Source organism: Opisthocomus hoazin, chromosome 6, assembly GCF_030867145.1.
Source record: "Opisthocomus hoazin isolate bOpiHoa1 chromosome 6, bOpiHoa1.hap1, whole genome shotgun sequence".
Classification (NCBI taxonomy): Eukaryota; Metazoa; Chordata; class Aves; order Opisthocomiformes; family Opisthocomidae; genus Opisthocomus; species Opisthocomus hoazin.
In genome coordinates this window covers 45,131,057-45,152,131 of record NC_134419.1, presented here as the reverse complement: position 1 = coordinate 45,152,131, position 21,075 = coordinate 45,131,057, and the positions used below count along the sequence as shown (strand labels likewise).

At 41.8% G+C, this 21,075-nt stretch overlaps 1 protein-coding gene across 3 annotated transcripts in view; it reads right to left on the bottom strand.

The window, feature by feature from the left end:
* Positions 1-777: 777 nt before the first annotated feature.
* CSGALNACT2 (chondroitin sulfate N-acetylgalactosaminyltransferase 2) overlaps positions 778-21,075 on the bottom strand; it is a 34,991-nt gene continuing 14,693 nt past the window's right edge. For 2 of the 3 annotated variants that reach the window (XM_075422970.1, XM_075422972.1), the window contains exons 2-8: positions 17,378-18,626; positions 9,661-9,877; positions 9,033-9,134; positions 7,149-7,327; positions 5,441-5,535; positions 3,901-3,982; positions 778-2,740 (exon numbers count right to left, since the gene is read on the bottom strand). In XM_075422970.1, coding sequence (XP_075279085.1) covers positions 2,448-2,740; positions 3,901-3,982; positions 5,441-5,535; positions 7,149-7,327; positions 9,033-9,134; positions 9,661-9,877; positions 17,378-18,038 — 1,629 coding nt within the window. In that variant the 5' untranslated portion in view covers positions 18,039-18,626 and the 3' untranslated portion in view covers positions 778-2,447. Of the gene's footprint in view, positions 2,741-3,900; positions 3,983-5,440; positions 5,536-7,148; positions 7,328-9,032; positions 9,135-9,660; positions 9,878-17,377; positions 18,627-19,194; positions 19,328-21,075 lie in introns of all 3 variants that reach the window. The other variant, XM_075422971.1, reaches the window with a different exon arrangement.

Genomic DNA, 21,075 nt, shown 5'->3' with positions numbered 1-21,075 from the left:
GTCCAATGCATTCACTTCCACACTTTGGGATGATGAACAGAAAAAAAGGTTTTTCAGAAGCGGTTCCTGGTGCTGCCTCCAGCTCCAGCCCTCCTTGATTGCCTTCCACCACTGACACCGCAGGGCGTTTCCCGCCGCACAGAGCAGACACTGGACACTTCTCTTCCTCACCACTGCCGATGCGCACAACCGCCCCATGAGAAGCAGAAGGTGAGATCTGGCTATCAGCACCAACAGGCTGCCGTGCTTCTGAAACACGGGAACGAGGACAAACAGGTCCTGTCAGAGCAGCAGCTGAGCACTGAGCAATGCCAAACAGCTCAGGACCACCCCAGTGTGGGCCAAGCAGCAGTGGTGCCAGCCAGGGGCAGCTTGGATGCTCATTCTCGGGCAGCAGAGCCAGGACAGCAGTAGCAGCTGGAGTTTTAAGGGCTGGAGTCTCAGCAGAAGGTCCCGCTTCTATCTTTACCCCAAATCATAATGCCTAGGTATTTAATCTTTTCCTCACTGGTACCTTATTGTTTTTGTTGGGAACCACCAAGATATCTTAAGTAAGATAACATCTGGTGTAAGTTTAAGTTGTCTGGGGAACTAAGTCTGCACTTTTGTATTGGGTCTGATTAGATATTCACTTGAGATGCAAAAATCAGCTGGCTGAACTTCTCGCTGCAAATACTATTCCTTAAATCCAGCGTGTCATCTGCCTTGCCAAATATTAATGTAAAAACTTATTTCAAAGAAACAGCTTAAAACAATTTCTAAAATGCAGAAATTCCATTTATTATATTGAGAATATCAACTGCAAGAAGCCTTGCAATGCATTCTCTTCACTCTAAGTACAATACAGTACACTGTTCTCCACAATAAGTTACATAAAGGCAAATTTTATGTACATATAAAAAGGATCAGTGCCCAGAACTATTTGCACAGCATATCTGCTATTCAGAAATCAATCTTTTAAATCTTGTTTCCCTCAGAATTTTTGAAGCAAACTGAATTCATAAACAGATCTTAATTACCTGGTTTGAGATGGGTTTTCGACTAATTTCTAAATTCAGTGGAGACCATGCAAATGGTTCAACCACTGAATTAGCATTCTCAGCATTCATTCTATAAACAAACGTATTAAAAATGAGGCTTGCCATATGGTAGCACATAAGACAACATGGAGAAAAATGACCTGCCTGCATTGAAACTTTATGCATCCCAAAATAGCCGAAAGGGAAGTAGCAAAGTAGTACTGCCATAGTATAAGGCACTAATGAGACCACAGCATAATTCTGCTCATGCATGCTCAAACAAACAAAAAAAACTGGAAACAAGAAAATCCAAAAACCCTACAACCCCCTCAAACTGAAAAAGTGAAGAACAAGGCTACTAGGACAATCAGTGGAATGGAAAGCGTTGTATGAAGAAAGACTGTAACACCACTTGCTTTTTCAGTCACTGAAAAAGCCAAGAGTGTATGACTGCCTTCCGAGCACATCACGAAAATGCCAGAAGAAGAAAACAAAAGGACAACACTGGCATAATAGCAAATGGGCTGTTAGTCAATTCATACAGGAATGAAAAGATGGTTCCTCAACTTAAAGAACGAGATGTACAGGCAGGGCCTTGGAATAAGGAGGAGTGAGGCCAAAAATGTCTAAACAAATGAGTTCAACAGCGCAGCTCAGTTTATAGAAGGGATGCTGTGATGCAGCATCTACTCCGAGAAAAGACCAGACCCAGGAACGCCCAACTGGAATGCTCCCAACTTGTCTGATCCACTGAGATGAGAAGGTGGTGGTGTCTGTTTTGCAGTGTGTAATGACATTATATGCTCTAAAATTCCACTTAAATGGATTTTCATCCCCGCCCCCCCCGTGAATTATTCTATACCCAACCATGTGAATGTCTGTTAAACACAGGAACCGCAGCCCCGAAGCCTTGCTGTGACAGCCACCTGCAGAGCTGGTGCACCAGCCAGCACATCCCGCGTACCTTTCACTGCGAGATTCTTTTCCACACCTTCCTCTTGTTTCTACAGTGGAGTGTAAGTATAGCATCCTCCTAAAGTCACAGTGCAGTGAGCCACAGACTGAAAATACTCAAGACAACACAAAAGATTAATTTAATTCTTAAAATAATGCAAATATACGAATTGGCATGTACCATGTGGAAACGTGTCGAGTTGCACACTCCACTGATTTTTCCAGTTGATGCTGAAGACACTTTCCTTGAACTACACACGCTTCCCAATTTATTTGAGGTGCCTGAACTTGCAAGATACATAGGTAATAGCAAACCAGTCAAAGAATTACTCAGAAAACAAATACAAGAACCAAAAACCCCCTAAACTCTTCTTCACTGAAAAAGAGAGGCACTGCATTTTTAAGCTGAATTAAGGCTGTAAAATGATGCTGGTTGTGAATTTGAAGTCATCGAACATCACGGGGGGGTGACATCTAACCCGCCGCTTCGCTGTTAGTCCTGTAAGCCTGCTTACGGAGGTGAGTCTCGATCTCCTCCCTGAAGACCAGCATCCCAAGGTGCGAGTGAGAGGCCTCGTTCATGGCTTTGGACTGGATACACATACGGTACTGCTCTGGAGTGAGTTCGTCTGCACAATGCTTCTCGTGCCACAGGTGGAAGAGCCCAGGGACTGGCGTCCTGACCACAATAAGGTCACCGTGCAAGTACTTTCTGTAGAGGTGAACATCCTCACCGCCCCAGCCTTTCACTTCCAAGTCAAAACCCCCTACAAAAACAGTACCAGAAAACGTTATTTTGGCACACTGGCTAGATAAGATGTAAGGCAAAAAGAGCAACACTCCTTGTGTAACGCATTACCAGATCTGGTATGACATACCAGACATTCCAGAGCAATTAACTTCAAGTTCTCCACGCCAAAGCATGGCAAATTGATGAAGAGGAGCTTCAAGCATACCACATCCTCTTCAGTGGAAACTGCCCAGGACACAGATCGTGGCTTCAGGAAGTCTCTGACAAAAGTGTCTCCAAATGGCATTATGCATGACATCCAATGTGACAGCTGCAGAAAACTGCAGGCAAACCTCACCGGCTATGCTTTTGGGTTATTTTTAGCAATCGTAATGGATTTTAGCAGCTGGAAAACGAAGCAGTCATGCACTGCATGAAAAGCCCTCTATAAAAATGCCAGCAATTAGTCCCTAGGTCACAACTCAAAAAGCTGGATTGAGGCAAGGAACCCGTTCCACCATTTGAAGTTCTCTTGCCTTTCCAGGACCATAGTGAAAATTGACCCAGACTCACGTACGATTTCAAAACTCCACAGTTATGAAGTTTTCATTTAGCATATTCCATACACATGGCGATACGACTGCTATTAGAAACCAGCCTGCATTCAGTCAGCTGTCACACAGCACATGGGATTATATGGGGCTATATGTCATTACACCTTCCAGGAGACTACCTTCGAGACAGGCTTCCAAACTCAAGAACACCAAGCTGCTCTCAGTTTTAACAGCATGCCACAAGAGGGTGTGAAAGCCTCTTTCTGCAGCCTCGAACAACTGCATTCAACTGCTCAAGGTTATTTGAAAACAAGAATTTAAATGCTTCTTGTCTATGGACGTGCTTCTTAATCTTGATTAATTTGCTTCAGACAGTCACAAAACAATGAAAGATTTTTAGAAGTTCTAGAGTGACATGTTGTTACTAGAAATTATTGTGACTTCTAACGAACACTCACCAGATGGGACATCAAAATCTAGAAAAACTAATTTATCTCGTTGGTCAAACTTGTCCAACAAGTCTGACTGCTGGACTTCGGAAAATAATTAGAGAAATAAATTCACTGCTTTCCTGTCACTAGATAAGAACACAGAATCAATTTCTAAATACACAAAAATTTTCTTTTTTACACTTGCATCTTACCAACAGTCAGAAAGTCTGTCCGATATTGACAAGTCATCCCAAAGCCAAAATCCCGCCAGAAACCAGAATCCTTCTTGTGTACCTGCAATTTTAAAACTATATCATTCTGAAATGCGTAATACATCCAAGGAGGTAACATTGCATTTGGTTTTGTAGAAAGCTAAGCTCTTCCGACCATTTGCTCAGCGCAGGATACAGCATTAGCACTTCTAGTAGTTGCGTGTCATGCACAGACGTGGGCTTCCCAATTACCTGCTGTTCGCTTCACCCTTTGCCATCCAATTCCAAATACTTACAGGTATTGCAGTTTCCACGCTTACCTTTCTACAACACCACCTCTATTTTCTACATATCTGCTTAGACCGAGCAGTAAATTTTTGGTAGTCTATTGCCAAATGATCTGTTCCCAATACTCCAATTCCTACGCGGTTTCTAAGGCCACATTTGTCTATTCTTGTTCTGATACGACAAGAAAAGTACATTTTGTGACTGAAGTCAGCAATCATAAGGTTGTTGGACTCAAAAAAGTAACCAGCAGAGTTGTCAGGCAGGAGACCACTCCTCTCGGCTGCGACCACCTGAGGCCAGATGAACAAGGCTCCCTCCCACTTCCCGCAGGATCCTTGCCAAGAACACAGCAGGTAAGGGTTGCCATGTTCTTTTCTTTTAGTAAAGGCTATGTTGCACTCTGCTCTCTCTCCTCCAAACCTGTCTACCTCCAAAGTCCCAGCTGCAAAACCCAATTTCATTTATGCAGTCTCTTGAAAGAGTCAGGCTAGACATTGACCGTGGCCATTCCACCTTCAGGCAACAAAGACCCAGAAATACGGTACTTCTTTCTTCCTGCTGAGCCCCAAATTATCCTTAAACCTATTCTCTCGAATGTTTGTGGGGTTTATTTGTTTATTATTTTGACTACAATCTTCCCCATAAGCAGTGTTTCTCCTTCCAAAGGCAAGATGAGATTAGCGGAGTAACAGCCTGTGGTTCTGGCAGATGCTGGATGGCACAGGGAAGGTAACAACCCGCACAGAGTACAGCTGTCCACAGCACGGAGACAGAGACTGGCCCAACGTCTTTGCCCACCTTGAGCTACGCGGCACGCTGCCTGCAACTACCAGTTTGCAAAGAGAGTCGACACCGAGGGAAGCTTATCAAGCACCGTTTTTAGGGTTTTTTTCCTTTCACTGCTTCTTTGTCTGCTGGAACATAAGCTGAAAGGTGCTGCCATGTTATGCCACTATCTTCCTAAAACGCTGGCTTTCCAAGCCAGAATTAAGCAATAGAACAGAACTACCAACTTCATTTGATTAATAGCACTTTTTTTTAAATCTAGGTAGATCTCCAAGTTTGTCTAAGAATGAGTTTTGTACTGTGTGATAAGCTTTTCATCCGAGTGCTTTGCCCATAAAGGGGAAGAGTGTTTAGATACGCACTGCCAAAGGTCATAAGACATCCCAAACAGACTATTAAGCTATACTTAATTTTGTTTTAATACAAAGCACAACTAATCCTATCCAGAGTAAATCACACTGCTTACCAATTGTTGTTCCACAGGAGGTGGTATGTCTTGGTTGGCATAGACAATAGCAGGATTATAAAGGCTGAACACCACAGGATAAAAAACCTTTTTCCCTGGAAGTCAAAAGGTACTTGTTACTCACTGTGGGCATCCCTTCTGAAGGCCAGGGGAAACTAGAAATACTATCTTTATGAGAAATATTAGCTATTAGTCATCCAGTGAAAACAAAGAAATATAAGATTTAACTAGTAGGATTTCCCATTTAGGTAGCCCATAGCATCTAGCGAGGCAGAGCCCACAGGAATAAGAAACATACACACACATATTTATATGTACTCTGTAGGTATACATTTATATATAGTTATAAATACTTATATACATATAAAATATATAATGTATCACAATGTCACATTAGATGACTGAAAAATCCCTTTAATAATGGTATGCAGTAAAGCTAAAAAATAACCAGGTCTAAGTAACACCTTGCATAGCTTGAGTTTTATGAGCGTGCCTCTTTTTGCGAGCATTTAAAAGTATGTACATCTAGGAAGTCCTGCAGGGGCATCATGAGTATTCTGATTATGCTGTGACACCAGCTCTATCCCTATTACAGAAGCCAGATAAATATTTTTCAAGGATCTCTTGCATTGCCAGTGGTGCAAAGGTATCAATGACAGCCCGCAAGAATACTCAGTACCCTCATTTGGGCGTGAACTGCACTGCACATGTGAGAAGCGTTTTCAGATCTCACTTGAAGCAAAGGTGACAACCTGTCAGTACGAGTTATCAAGCAGTCTCTGGAACTCCCTCGTGAAAATTCACAAAATGCTCCTCTCCAAAGTTTTTCCAATTATTGATACAACTCATTTCACGAAGCGCAGAGACAGATAGAAATGAATGAAAAAACAAGACACAAAATCCAAATAGCTGGCTTATAGCAGACCTTGACTGTTTATTATGTGAAGAAAAAGTATCTATTCATTTCAAATTGACATTTGGAGAAAATGATTTCTGGCTGCAACAAATCTGGAATAAGAGTAAGCATTAATAAAAAAACCCAAACAATGTTTGACAATAGAAGGTCTTAACTAGCACACTTGTTAACGCAAGAAAGCTTTATCCTTCTTGGCAGAAGCTTGTAGAATAAGCAAGCTTCATAGAAATTCGAGAAAAACGGTCAGAAAATTCCAGAGCTTCAGATGTAAACGCAGAACGTTAGCTCAGGCTCTGTAAGGAACACACTGTGTAGCTCTAGTGAAAACCATTTGTATGTGGCATGTCTTGGCCACACCAGTGTGAGAAAACATCAACCAAACCCGTCAGATTTCAGTGTAACAAAAATCACCTTCCACCATAAATGCTGCACTGAGCAGCTTTGCTATACAAATTTACATGCACTCTAGTTGTTAAAGCAGTTAACCTGTCCAGCTTTTAGACAGCCAAATCTTAAGAAAATGTGAAAATTGTACATACTGTACGAAAAAGACACCATGTTCTTATACTACACTAAGGCAAAAGTTGTTTCTCAGTCTAAATACTATTGCCTTTTGTGCACCGAGTATTTTTCATTTTCCTAGGTGCATGGTACTGAATGAGCTCCACCATTCAAATTAGTTTTCTATATGCTCAACGCAGGCCAGTTTGAACCAAACAAGATGACAGGATTCGGGTACGGCAACTGTAAAGGAACATACCAGGCTCGTACGGCAACTGTAAAGGAACATACCAGGCTCAGCATTTAAGCGACAACTGTTGAGGAACTCGGCTGTGAAATAAACATCAACATCACAGAAGAACATCAGGACCTCGCCCTTTTCCCAGGCTCTGGCACCCATGTCGAGTCCCCGGCCTCGGTTAAATTCCTCATTCAGAGAGACGAGCGTGTAATTGTGGAAGTTAGTTTCTCTAGAAGAAAAACAGAGCCAAACCCAAAATAAATCCGTTCGGGGAGCAAAAGGCACCAATTTATACTTTCTCAGCATTTTACAGTAATTTCACTCCGGAAATTTTTAAAAAAACAGTATATCGTCAGGCTGAGAAAAAAAATACCTGTTCCACTTAGTTGTCTATTTTAAGTGTCAGAGTTTAGGCATGGTAAAGAGATGGACCTGTCTTGCTTCATAACTTCACTTTGCATTTAATCATTTGGACAGATTTAAAAGGCATTTTGGCAACCGACATGAATTATAGCGTTCTCTAAAATTACGCCGTCTAAAATCTGTCCCCACAAACTCAGCAGCCCTGACTAACAGAGCAATATCTCCCAGAGGAGGGCAAAGAGAAAGCCAGAGCCCTGGCACGGCCAAACTCCTGAGGCAAAAGGCCATCTCTCTGGTGATGCCACCATAATCCAGGCAGTTTGCTTCTCCTCACTGCTTCACACCAGTAGCACACACGCCTCTACTGATCGCAGAAGAGCAAAGGAGCAGCAAGGGGAGATTGGAAATACACCCAGGGAATATCTTCAGGCAAAGCTCAGTGTCTGCTCTGGAGACACATCAGAGGTCAATGCTTGCAGAGAACTGAGTGAAGACACTCAACAGCAGCACCACTGAGAAGATGAAGAACCAGATAAACGCCCTGCGAGTTCGTGGCACTCAATTTGGCTCAATGCTGTGAGAAGAGGAGGACGTCCCACAGGCAGCACGGCAGGCAGTGGAGAGGCCTCAGAACAGAGGTGGCCAGCACTCGGCAAGCCGGATGCCAGGGAGGCTCTGTGGGAGGAAGATAGAAGTGTTCTTCTCTTCCTAGACGATGTCTGTGCATGCCAGGCCAACTCGCCACCACATTTCAAGCCAGCAAAACAACAGCATGCACCTAATGCACTTTGTCGAGAAGAGCCCTGGCCCACATTGTGCGACGGGGACGCTTGGGAGCCCAGCTTGTTCTTGGTGAAGGAGGGCACTAGGCTCCCAGCTCAGGGACAAGCACAAGGGCTCAGGCAGAGAAGGAGCCCCTCAGCTACAGGCTTATGGACACGGTTACCTGTCCCATATCTCTGGAGCAAAAATAAAGCAACATCTGGGAATTTTAAACCCATACCACTGTAATGCTATTTGCTGAGCCAGCCACAATGAAACGGTGTTTAAAGTTGTCTTGCAGCAGAGGGTAAGTATGGACTCAAATACCTAGTACCTAGAGGATAGAGGGCAAAGCTTAACTTCTCGCACTCAGCAGCCCACCAGCCTACTGTGGCTACGTTTCTCTTCCTTAGCACTAAATAAAATTGATTCTGCAGTGAAAGAACTATCAAAATGTATGTCCCTGTTCCAAAGAACTTTAATTCTGATCAATCTGTTAGCATGACTGAATATTCACTGCAAAACTTGCCCCTGTTGTTTTTCCGACTGTCAGATAGAAACCTCAAAGCCACTGCTGTTATATGTTTTTTGGCCTATAACTTGAGTTTTGGTAGTCTTTAGGAGACTTTTACAACTTAAGCTGTAAACATCAGCTGAAAAACAGTGTGCTGTAAATAAAGCTCACTTTTCCTATTAACCTATAATGGACCATAAAATAATTATTTTTATTATTTCTTCCTTTTAAAAAATCATTTTAAATTTTAAATCAATATAGTTTCTATTGACTGACACTGGATCGACACACTTACCTAGCTACGGATTCTAGGATGCTTTTTACTTCTGACAGGCCATCTTGTCCAAAATACACCACCGTGAGGTGAATGCGCTTATCCTGATGAATACACACATCCCTACAAGCATAAAAATAAGCTGATATTAATAATTACTTGCAACACAACAGAAGCTTCAGGTACTTAAAAACTATTGCACTTAAAAGTATTAGCAGATTTAAGTCTTCTGGTCAGATTCAACTAGCTTCCAAAGAAAACAAGAAAGGGTGGTTTCCCTCTGCTTTCCCCACCTGTCCCATTTGAATCAGAAGCTTCCAATACTGTGTGTCTCATTCCAGCACCTTATTTTATTAACACTGCTGTAAATACGGAAATGATGTTCAAGATCATCCATGTCCAGGCTCACAGTGGCCCTGGCATTCGGTCTAAAAGGAGTTTTGGTGCAGTTTGAGAATCTCTTAAATCCTTTTAGAAGGAGTATTTTCTCTGTACCATAGGATCAATTACAAACATCCCAAGGCAGTCGCACACAATGTTGGAATCATTAGTTCTGTCGTAAATACACCAGAACAAAAATTCATTTTGAAAATGAAACAAGATACTGAAAATCAGCAATATAGCTCTCTATATAATCTCATGCACCTACCTAAAGTTTTGCATAAATTGTGCAAATGCCTCAGTTCTTCCAGCAAGAGGGACAATAATGTTAATGATTGATCTAGAAATATCGACTGTTTCACTCTTCACTTTCATGAGGGGTCCAAAAGGTCGGAACAAGGTGACATGCCTGTATTCCATGCCATCCATCTTCTTATAAAACAGCTCATATTGTGTCCCCTTATCTCTTTCTGTACGATAGTAACCTGAAGAATAAGTCACACAAGTAATTTGTAAAGTCAAAGATCCCAGCAATGCTATTTCAGAAACACTGTTTTTCCCCGAGAACTATAAAGAAGTGAACAACAAAGCTTCTGGGGGAAAGCTTCTGGGGTTTTCCTAAAAACAAACAAAAAAATCCACAAACCACCAGTTATCCCAATCACCCATCCACCTTCTTAGACCATATCTGAAAAAACACATCTCAACCTCCAGCTTCCCCTGCTTCTTACACAGGTCTTACAGTCCTACATCAACTTCTCAGGCAGAATCAGAGTGGGGTCTTCCCAGCAAAATGGAAATTCAGCTATTTGCTATGGAAAAGAATGGCTGAAATCTAATCTTGCCTGTTCTTAAGCCCTTCAGTAAGGATCTTCCCCCAAGCTAGTCCACAGTAAAAGCCAAGATCATCTGGCCAGCAACCAACACAACACAAGCTGTGGGCAGAACAAATGACACAATAACTCGCTTGACAAAGCCAGTAAAATCCCAAATTTGATATCTAAAAAAAAAATCCATGCGATAAATGCTGGAATGCTTTAAAACCATTTCCACTGTAGACCACTGGCTACAGTGCTTCCTATCCCATAAATAAGGACAGTGGTGTTTTACTGTAGCTATGGTCCTCCAAGGATGCAGGCAGAAGTTTTCTACATAGCTATAACACTTTGTGGAAACAATACCAGTTCTCTATAAACAGCATTGCTTAGAGATATTTTGCTCCTAATGGGTAAGGAATTCTATCCCATTCAGAACAAATATTTAGGTTAGCTGACCACTTTCATTTAAGGACCATCAAGGAAGCATCTTGGGCCAATGGCCTCTCTAATTTTACACCACAAAGGAAAAGACCAAGACTCAGCTGTGGCTTTGAACTGAGCTCTGTGCTGGTACTCCTGTAGCTATACTAACCTGCGAGTATGAAATGACGACAGGAAAAATCCTCCAACAGAACTGCCCTGTGTCCACCTCATCTCAGCTCTCCTCTCCCCCCCAAAAGACAAAGGTATATTACAGAGAAGAAACACAAGAAGCTACACTGCACCAAGCAACTTTCAGTTGTGCTGGGCACGCAGACCATTGAGAAAGCGATGAGCAGCTGCATACCCACAAGCATGGTGACCACATCTGCCCTTACACCACACGACCAGTGCATGTCCATTCCCTCGGCAGGCCCAAACTGCCCCTTCTCCGGCAAGCCAGCCCCGGAGCAGCCGAAACCCTCTCCCAGCCTCCTGCCCAGAAAGAAGGTGGCAGGGCACCAGACAGGTGAACTGTTCTGGTGACAGAAAGGGTTGTCCCTTGCGCTCGGTATGCATACTGTCCTTTTTGTTGTTGCTGTCTTTTTTGCAACTGAAATCCAGGGCGGTCAAGGTGCGTGAAGGGAGCAGCCCCCAAACTTACAGCAGCTTGGTTTTGTTTGTCTGTCTCGGGAGCTAGAAAGACTTGATCTTAAAGCTTTGCTTCTCTCACTATCCCCAGGCCAATATTCCTCCACTTTCCCTTCCTCCCGTTATCTTTTCATTCAATACCAGAAACAAAAGGAATGCGTACACCACCCCAACTTTTTCATCTACACTCCAAGCTCTGTTACGAAGAGTCCTTTCCCTAAATCTACCCAACTCCCTCCATGTTCCTCTGGTCCAGCCTCCATCCCCAAACCAAACCCAGTTTTATTCACTGACGTTCCCTCCTTCTGCCTCTGCCCAGCCTCCCTCTTACAGCAAGCTCCCCATTCTTCTCCAACATTCAGCTCTGCCATGCACTCCTTCTTGCGGATGACTACCATGCAGGGTCTGGGGGAGATGGGATTGAGCAGAACAAGCTGGTGCCATCACACTGGAAGTTCTACTGATCGAATCTAACCTTTCAACCGAAATGTTTTTCACCCTTCGAACAAAGTTTTGCAATGCACTCCTTTAAAAGGTAGAAATCCACATCTGTTCCTCTGTGATCAGAGCTGCATAAAATATGCACCACATCTTAACGCTCAGGAAAAGCATGACAGTTTCAAATCAGTATTGATTGCAAGTACTAAAGAGGGTGTTTCAAACAATGAGAGGCCACAGAGCTGACTGTTAGAAGCAGAAAAAGGGCTGAGAGGGATTTAAGACATTTTCCACTCCAACCCTTTGTGCTGTGTAGCCCTTTTCCAATACTGCAGCTTGAAAACAGCTTCTTGGTTATTGGTACAGCTGATGCACCATGGTGTTTGCACACCATGCTCTCACGCAATACGCAGCAAATACTTTGTACCAGTACTCCTGCATATATCAACCTTCAGTATGCTACATTATAGTCCTTTCTCTAGTATCCAATAGCTGTTTAAAGATGAAAATATCATTTACAATGTAAATGAAGTTCTTAATAAGCATGTCACAGCTGCCAGTATCTTCTCCTTAATCAAAGGATAAGCTCAGATGTCAGTCTACAACAGAAGGCAACAGTACAGAATAATAATGTCTGGATAAAGTAACTTCACAAAAACTACTTTAACATCATAAAGACCTTAATATGCAAGTCCAAATTTGAGTAGTGCCTTGTCAACATACAGTTGGTGGAACATAAGATTCCAAACTTTTGAATCTCCACATCCTACCAGCATCACACTTCTTTAAATAGTAAGTATGTGCCCCTCGAGTTATTCTCCTTGCTATGAGCTAACCTCCATAGGTAACCTACTAATTTGAATACTTTTATGGGATTGAAGCTTCTATACACAGAAGCCAGAAGTGAGAACAGCCAGAAAAAGAACCCACATCTGTTTTACTTCTTAGTGTATTCAGGTTTTTAGCAGTTGGGACTGACTCATGTAATAAAACCTACCTCACTTTCCAACTAGCATATGCTGGCTGCCAGCCAAAGTAGAGCTCTATAAGTACAGAGGTTCAAAGCTGCAGAAATAATTTAACAGCTGTTATTCCTGGTGCATGAAGCTTTACTTCCTTTGCAGCAGTTCTGTTTCTCGCCAAACAAACTAAATCTTAAGAATATTGGGGATCAATTACTATCAAAGCTAAAAAGCTGCTCTTCTATTGCACTGAATACTGGTACTTGTTTTACAACTACCAAGAAAGGTACCAAGAAAGTGTTTAGTCTATGGAACTGAAGACACATGTCCTCTTTTTTTGTGTGTGTATTAAAATTCTCTGTTGGAGGTCCCAGGACACTGGTCACTCTCTGGTCTTACACAGGATATACTAACAGGGGTGTCTGCATGACAAACAGCCCACACTGTTCTGTGGATGGCAAGGACACTGGAGCAGTTTTGACTCTGAGCTTGCAGCATGAGGATAAATAATTTTTACATGCCACAGACATACTTCAAGGGGGGGAATCTTCCCTTGGGATTCAGACCTAAAGATAGTTTCTGGGCTTTGCCCAGTCTCAACTGGAAACACAGAAGCAAAGGAAGTGCACCCAAACAGCAGGGGTTTCGGTCTACCCAATTCCAGTAGACACTCAATAAGAAGACCTCTCTTAGAGATTAAGTAATTGCTAATTAGCTTCTGAAAATATGCTAATGCCTCCAGTTTCCAAAGGTTAACTTTAAATGTTTATTCAATGGAAAAGCCTTTAATTTCTTGATAAAATAAACCCACTACACTGATAAATGTAACCCAAATAAACCAGTACTAAAGTACGGACATCCATGAAGGCTCCTGAGTTTTGCATCACTATTCAAGACAATGTCACAGGCTTCTGAAGAAAGGGGATGGACAGAGGTAATACTATTACACTCATCCTGTCTTATTTAACCTGTTTCTTCAGTATTGTCAAAGACTGATCTTAAAGAGCTCTATTTTTACTCCAGGACTATCTCAGAATGCTCAGTTCAGCAATTAGGTTCATTGTGTGTAGCTCTAGACCCCCTCATTTGCAAAAATGTCATCTTGCAACTTCTGTTCTCTCTAGGGATACTCTTCACCCAAGCAAAATAGTGTACAACTTCTCATGCACTTAGATCTAATGGAAATACTAAGGAAAAAAAACTTCAAAGCGTTTCTCAAACAGCAACTGCAGAGCAAGACTTTTTGTAAGGTCAGGTTTTTGTTCTGCTGGTATTAGAATTCTCAAAGTTTCATTCTGGGTTGCAGCAAAGCAAATAAGGTAACCATGCAGCAGATGGAGCCCTGCAGAGCTGAGAAACTTGCTGATTTTCTCTCCATCAGTAGACCAAGCCAGTTGAGCCTTGTGAAAAGTAATTTGGAGCTTTCAGAAAGTTTCATAACTCCAAAACACATTTGGTCATTAGTTTGCTTTGCAATGCTAAAAAAGAACATCAGTTTGGATCACACTTGAACAGGTCGCTCCCTATCAGAGACAGCTTCCTTGCACCACTGGCGGAAGTCAGAATGTCTTCACGCAGAGACCACAGAGGCTGAGCGCACAGCAAAACAGCTGCAGGAACAGTTCAGTCAAGGGCACAGTGCACAAAACAGCAGCAACAAGGAAGTCCCCATCCATCAGCACATACTTTGAAGTATTGTGGCCCATGTGGGATTAGAGTAATAAAAATCAGTTGATTCAGACTACCATGTATTATTGAGTAACTAAGCACACTTTTTCAAAAAAGTTTATTTAGGAAATGTTTATTTATAAAATAGAAAAGGAAGATGAAGTTTGAATTCATGTCATTAGCCTTTGTTGTCACAAGTGACTCCAATATAGGTAAATCCTAAAATACTGTAAGAAAAAAAATTGTTGATGCTTTTACAGATCAAGACAGTGATATTCCACTGAGTGGGCAAAGACAACGTAAATGCTGGGGAAGAACTTCAAACATTCAGTAATGATGAAGAGATACCATTAGGTAAAACTGCCTGTCAGATGAAAGATTCTAAACTTATTTAAACCGCCACCAAATTCTCTAAGGGTTTACTAATACAACTTGAAGTATATACCCAGAAAGATAACATAGCTCAAGGTCTGGTCTAGTATCTCACAAGTCTACAAAAAGAGGTGAAATAATTCCCAAAACCAAACATTTACCTACACAAAAAGTTAGCCTATTGAGGTAGGAAGCTAGAACACTTCCAGAATAAACATGCCTGTTCCTAGTTTAGCTTATACTTGTGGCACAGTTTTGTGAGTAAGTTTTTGTAGATAGACACGCACTAGTTTTGAGAAAAAATTCCTGCAAGTCAGATCAAAAGCAAAATCAGTTTATCTACACCAAGCAGAAAATACAATGATTGTGTAGCAAGTAATGCAGTATCAGTTTTCTCTTTTGCCTGCCCCAAAGTTATCTGCACACCAAGCTTCTCAGCCTTTTGTTACAAGCTGCATGGAACTGTAGTCTTAGTCCTAAATCGCTTATTACGAAATAATCATTAGCAATTGAAGAGGATTCAGAACTTCAGTGACAAACCATTTGTTTTAACTCCAGACGACTTTAACAAACCTTTTCTCTAAACGAGCAACGCCAATCCAGCAACAACTCAGTTGTGCTCTTCAGACATTTACAGTAACTGCTGGGACTTCAGCAGATGCACCAAGTCCGCTATCAGACTTCAACCCCCCTAGTTCATGACAGCTTAAGGGAGCAGCATTTTCTAGATGGGAAGACCCCAGCTTCCCCACTGCCTATCCGTCAGGGGAGGATGCACAGACTGACAGGCGAGGCAGCACATCACAGCCCAGCACAGGGCTGCAGGGCAAGGGACCTGCAGGTACCACTGCCAGCCTGTTCCATTTCTCACCTCTAAGTTTTGGAACAATAGAAGGAAATAAAAAAAGCAATAAAAAAGGTGTTACTATTGAGATGCAGCTTTTTTTTGCTGGCCCAGTGTCTAAAATAGCCAGTAGAACTCACACATACAAGCACAGAATACCCACACAACCCACAAGTTCTGTCCGAAACAAGAAACTGATACGTATCACTATGGCTACTTGCCTTACACACCCATATGAGCTACAGCCTAAAAATACTTCCTTTTCAGTGATGCATATTTTTTCCACAGTTCCTGTAATGTATGTTTGAAAAAACTGGCTGTACAACAAAAGGAAACTAGTTCAACTTCCAAAACCAATTATCAGTATAATGGTGTGAACATAGGCAGAGGTATAAGTACAGTTCTAAGGTCCTACATCTCCTTGCTTTTTTGGAGGGCTGCAGTCATTAAAAGCAGCCTACTAAGAAAAACCAAGTATTTCAGTACTGGTAAAAAAAATCCAGTAGACTATAAGCAGTATCTAAAACAGTAACAGAAAAGCAGCTGCACTCTTAATATAAAAAGAAAAGAATTAAAACACTGCAAGAATGACTACTTCCAGACCAAATAACATGGTTTCAAGAGAAAACTGTACTAAGGGCCTAACACTGCACTGCCTGTGTGAGACAGCTGAGTGGGTTCTACAGCTGCCCCACCTTCTGGAATGAAGAGTAGTCGCATTAAACTTTAAACACAGTAGCTGTCAAAAGCAGAGACTTCTTGCGCTACAGATCAATTACATCATCTTAGACTGAAAGAACTGATTATTTCAAGGCCAATGGTACCTTTCTCCAGCATGTGTTTGCTTAATAGTATAGACATCAGTACTGCTGAGATCCAGAATCCCTTTTACAGTAATGCTCTTATAACACGGTCCAACTTTTGTTTTTTTTATGGCAGCATGAACTGTATTTAATACTGCAAATACAAAAAAACAGGTACTAGGGCAGTTTTTGATAATACTTATCTCCATCAGCATTACACTGTGCCTTGAAAGCCAGCTTCTACAGGAATTATCACTAACGCATCTTCCAAGGGTGCCATTAAATGTTGAAAGCATAACTGCTATTTTTGTTTTTATAGTAAGGTGTTCTGTAATTAAATTCACAAGCACTGAAAGAGAACTGAATAGAGAACAAGAGAACAGTTTAAGATTGCACAGCTTAGCAAACCCCTTAACTAGTACACCGTGAAGGGTCTATTCATGACACTAAGTTCTCCAGCTGACCCAACCCGAACGTGTTAACCTACCAATGCTCTCCCTCCAACCAGAGTAAGCCATCTCTATGAGAGTCAAAAGCCTGAATAGAAACTAAAAGTGGCAGAGAGATGAGTGAAGAAAAATAAACACCACAACCCTGGAAGCTTCATACTGAATAGCTTAACTATGCTGGAACAAGAGAGATGAATCAATTTCTCCTTCCCACTGCCACCAGTTTCCCTGGAAGTCTCTCAGCTATTTAGTACCATAAGCAGTTGTGCCACACTGACTTCAGCTAAAATCAGTTATGAATGCCTCAGTATTTTAAGCGGTTACAACTTCCCCTGTACACTTCTTGTGGTGAGCCTTTCTTCCGAAGTGGATTTCTTGCTCCCTATGCAAAACACAACATAACGAAGCAGTAATATTCTCATCATTAGAAATCAAGGTTCTTACTGTGTAATTACTGTTCCAGACTACATCCAAGTAGGTAAAACCCCTAAAAATACAAACACCATTAAACACATGTTGTGACATTCTGTTAACCAGCTGGAAAACATGTAATAACATACCTTCTATGAAATCGTTTTCACTATACAGCTGCCTCTCTCCTACTCCATCTTCATCTTGTCCATCTTCTTCATCTGGATTATTTATAACTTCTAGGCCAGCCTCAATAACTTCCACCAATTCGTCTCGCTTATCCTTTCTAACAGGTTTCTCTTCTGGATGCCGAGTGAGCCCCATCTCCAACTGGAATACTTTCACGGACGTAAAGCTTTCAAAAGGAATGACACCATATTCACTAGGCAGCTTGGCCCCCACGCTCACCTCAGCCTTATCAATCTGGGAATGAAGAAACTCTAGGAGATCACTGGATGCTTGTTCTTTGGTACCCTGGTAGTTCACACCATTGACCTTGGGGGTCTTCTTTTCCTGCAGGGATTTCAATTTATCACTCATTTCCTGAAGCTCTTGCTTCAACTGGGCAATCTGACGCTTCAGACTGGTAGCTCGGTTTTGATAATGCTCCTCTTGCTCCTGCAAGAGAGCTTGATAGTATTCTTTACCCACGTTTTCGCCTATGACACCAGGGAGAGATCCATTACCATCCGTTTGTGGAGCACACTCAAGCAAATACATGAGCAAGACCAAACTGAACAGTAAAGCAAGGCCCACTAATAGCCAACGAGTCCTGGCTTGAATTCCTAAGCCTCTTCTGGGCATTCTCATATTATTTCCGTTTCCAATCCAAAAAGACGACTTATCTGCTCATGCGTTCCAGGGACCATTACCCCACAGTTCAAATCTTAAAAAGACAGAGGAAGCATAACCATAACAATTACTACAAGTTTTGATAAAGCAGCTGATGAGCAGTTTTCAACCTTTGCCTTAATCAGGTGTCATTGCAGAGACATAAATGTGAAGTTCTTATGTCATCCATAACCACCAACTGTGAGTTTGGCTGACGCCATACGATTTGTTCAAGATTTCCTACCCCAAACAAAAAACCCTGCAGAGCAGGAGGAAGATGGAAGACACCAGCAAGGAGTCATATGTCCATCTCCTAATTCAACCCTAGCTGAAGGGTTTCAGCCAATTTGAAGTTCAGTGAGGGAAGTCTGCAAAAGTCATTTTATAAGCTTTGAATCAATAGCAATTTTTTTTTTCCCCCCACTATGTGTGAGAGCATTCTACAGGTTAACAGCAGCAATTTTCATTGGCTAGTCTGGCTTTTCCTCCGGCACTTGAGTATTTTATTCCACTTCCCCCTCCTTTCCTTGGAATCTGCGGTTTGAGTCAGCAAAATGAAGACAGAACCTAAAATAAAAGAAAGGTGCATGTTAGAACCACAAAGCAGACCGCCATTTGGAAAACACACGAACAACGCTGTAACACATGGATGCAAAGGAAGCCTGGGGGAAGAGGTGGGAGAAGGAGAAAGAGAAAACATTATTTCTTTCCACTGCATCACCCATCAGTGATTCCCTTTGACACAGTGTCTGGAAAATAGCAATATGGATGTCTAATGAAATACATTTTTCACATAGCTAAAGTAGTAAGGGTTTTTCTAGTCTCATCAAGTTTTACTTGTTTTAACTCCCCCGTTTCTTCTTGGTTTTTATGTTTTGTTTTCCTCTGTGGGAAGAAAAAAACACCAACTAAACCCATGCCCCTTCCTACTCCTCTAAACCCCTTAACTAAAAAAAAAATTGCAAGAACTATTTTGAAGCAGCAGCAGCTTGCATTTCCATTTGCTTTTACCTTGAGTAAATATCTTTTAGGGAATAATTATTCACTCACAAATAAAGAATTGCAGTTTTAAGTATCAAAGTTCACAGAAACAGCATTTCAGAATATGTCAAGTTCAACAGAAATTCCAACTCACTCCAATTCCCGACTGACGCAAGGGAGCCTCAGACTATCCATTCACTAACATTTCCACCTTTTGATTTGGGTACGCCAGCGTGAAGAGGCATTGACTCTTTGCATGGGTCACCCTCTTACACCGCTGACCAAACCTGCTCGGAGGAAAAGACATGGGAAAAGACCACAGTGAGGCAAGAGGGGGATACCAAAAATCCTACTTTGCAACAATAGTCAGCAAAATGGATTACAGGCCTCTTCAATGACAGCAGAAAGAGCTAAGAAGTTAGCTCAAAGCATGTTAGTCTATTTTCTAACATGAATAAAATACTTTTGTTTAGAAGTTGGTTGTAAAAAAGAAGCTCATTAAAATTTATCCAGGGATCTATCAGCTCTACATCCGTATCAACTATGTTGTGTAATTATTGTCTGGGGGAAGTTCTGGGACTTGAGTAACTTCAGTTTAGCTTCAGTATGTTTATGAGATTAGAAGAAAATTGCCCACCCCGATACTCCTTACATATGGGTTGGATAGGTTGTCATCTAACACCACCAGCAGCCACAAACCCTGTCTTCCTCTGCCCTTGCAAATAAGTCAGTGCCACGATGCACTCCGTGTGTTCACAAACATCTTGCAGCACTTCTCCCAGATTACGTCCTTGCGACATTTCTCCCTTCCCATTCAGCTTCCAGCATTGGGATACTGTTTTAGTGAGAATCAGGTCCCACATATCAGTGGGATATTCAGCATCCTCATTTGCAAGAAAGCTCCAATAACAAGGCCTGAAAGATTAAACAATGTATTCACACCAACAACACCAATGCCTACGATAGCTGATCCTAAGTTTGCTTGCCTGTCATGCACATGAAGTCTTGCAAGAGCTGCATGCCTTGGACTTGTCCAACTGAAGTCTACAGGACAGCCTGAAGCAGTTATTAGTATTTCTACTGCTGAAGTCCCTGCCTATGACCCTGCCCACAGATAAATTAGATCCATTATGTAGCAACTCTTAATACAGCAGCTTAAAGGCAATAGTTATCTGAAACAGAAGCTTTTTGAACTCATGTAAAGCTACTGGACACTGTGGTACAAAATAAGTAACAGTTTTATGAACTGAATTCTAGATGACGTGCTTTAAAGTCCAAATAAGACAAAAGTTAGTCACTCCTCACTGAACAAACACATTATATAAATGCAAGCTGAACGCCTATAAGGAGTGATCAACACCAGATGTATCCGCAGACCATTGACCAGGGTCCAGATGTGGTGAATCAAGGGCGACAGGAGAAAAAACAATCTACAAGATAAAACCAGTTCACAGAAATGATGTGATATCACCCTCCCAAGCTTGCTTTAGTACAAAGTTGCCCATATGATGTTTTTCCATATTTCTTCCCAAAGTTTCATTCTGTTAGACCGCAAGAGGTGAAGCCGTGATTAATAACAAAGAACCATATGCTTCTTTAAACCTAGATAAACGCTAGGCTGTACTACAGCCACTCCACGAAGAAGCTGGTACATCTTGGATCAGTCAAGGCATACTGAAAAATGATCAAACTACCTGACTTGCATGAAATATTGACAAATCCAGCCCCAACTATTTTTTACTGCACAGCCTCATTACTGCTGTCAAGAACAGCAGCCCTTTTTCATTGCCACACACACAAACACAGCTACTGTACCACTACAGAAATCAGCTTCTCAAGTTATGAAGAGATGCTTTTGGTGTTGGGGATGGGGTAGGAAACAAGGCTGAGTCTTACAGCTCAGCAGGACACGAAAAACAGAGCTTTGTGCTCTTATTTCACCTTTCTCCTCACTTTCACAGGATAATTAAAGAAAATGAAAGCATGTACTAGAAAGCAGGTGGTAGTATTTCTAGCTAAGACTGTATTGAGAGGT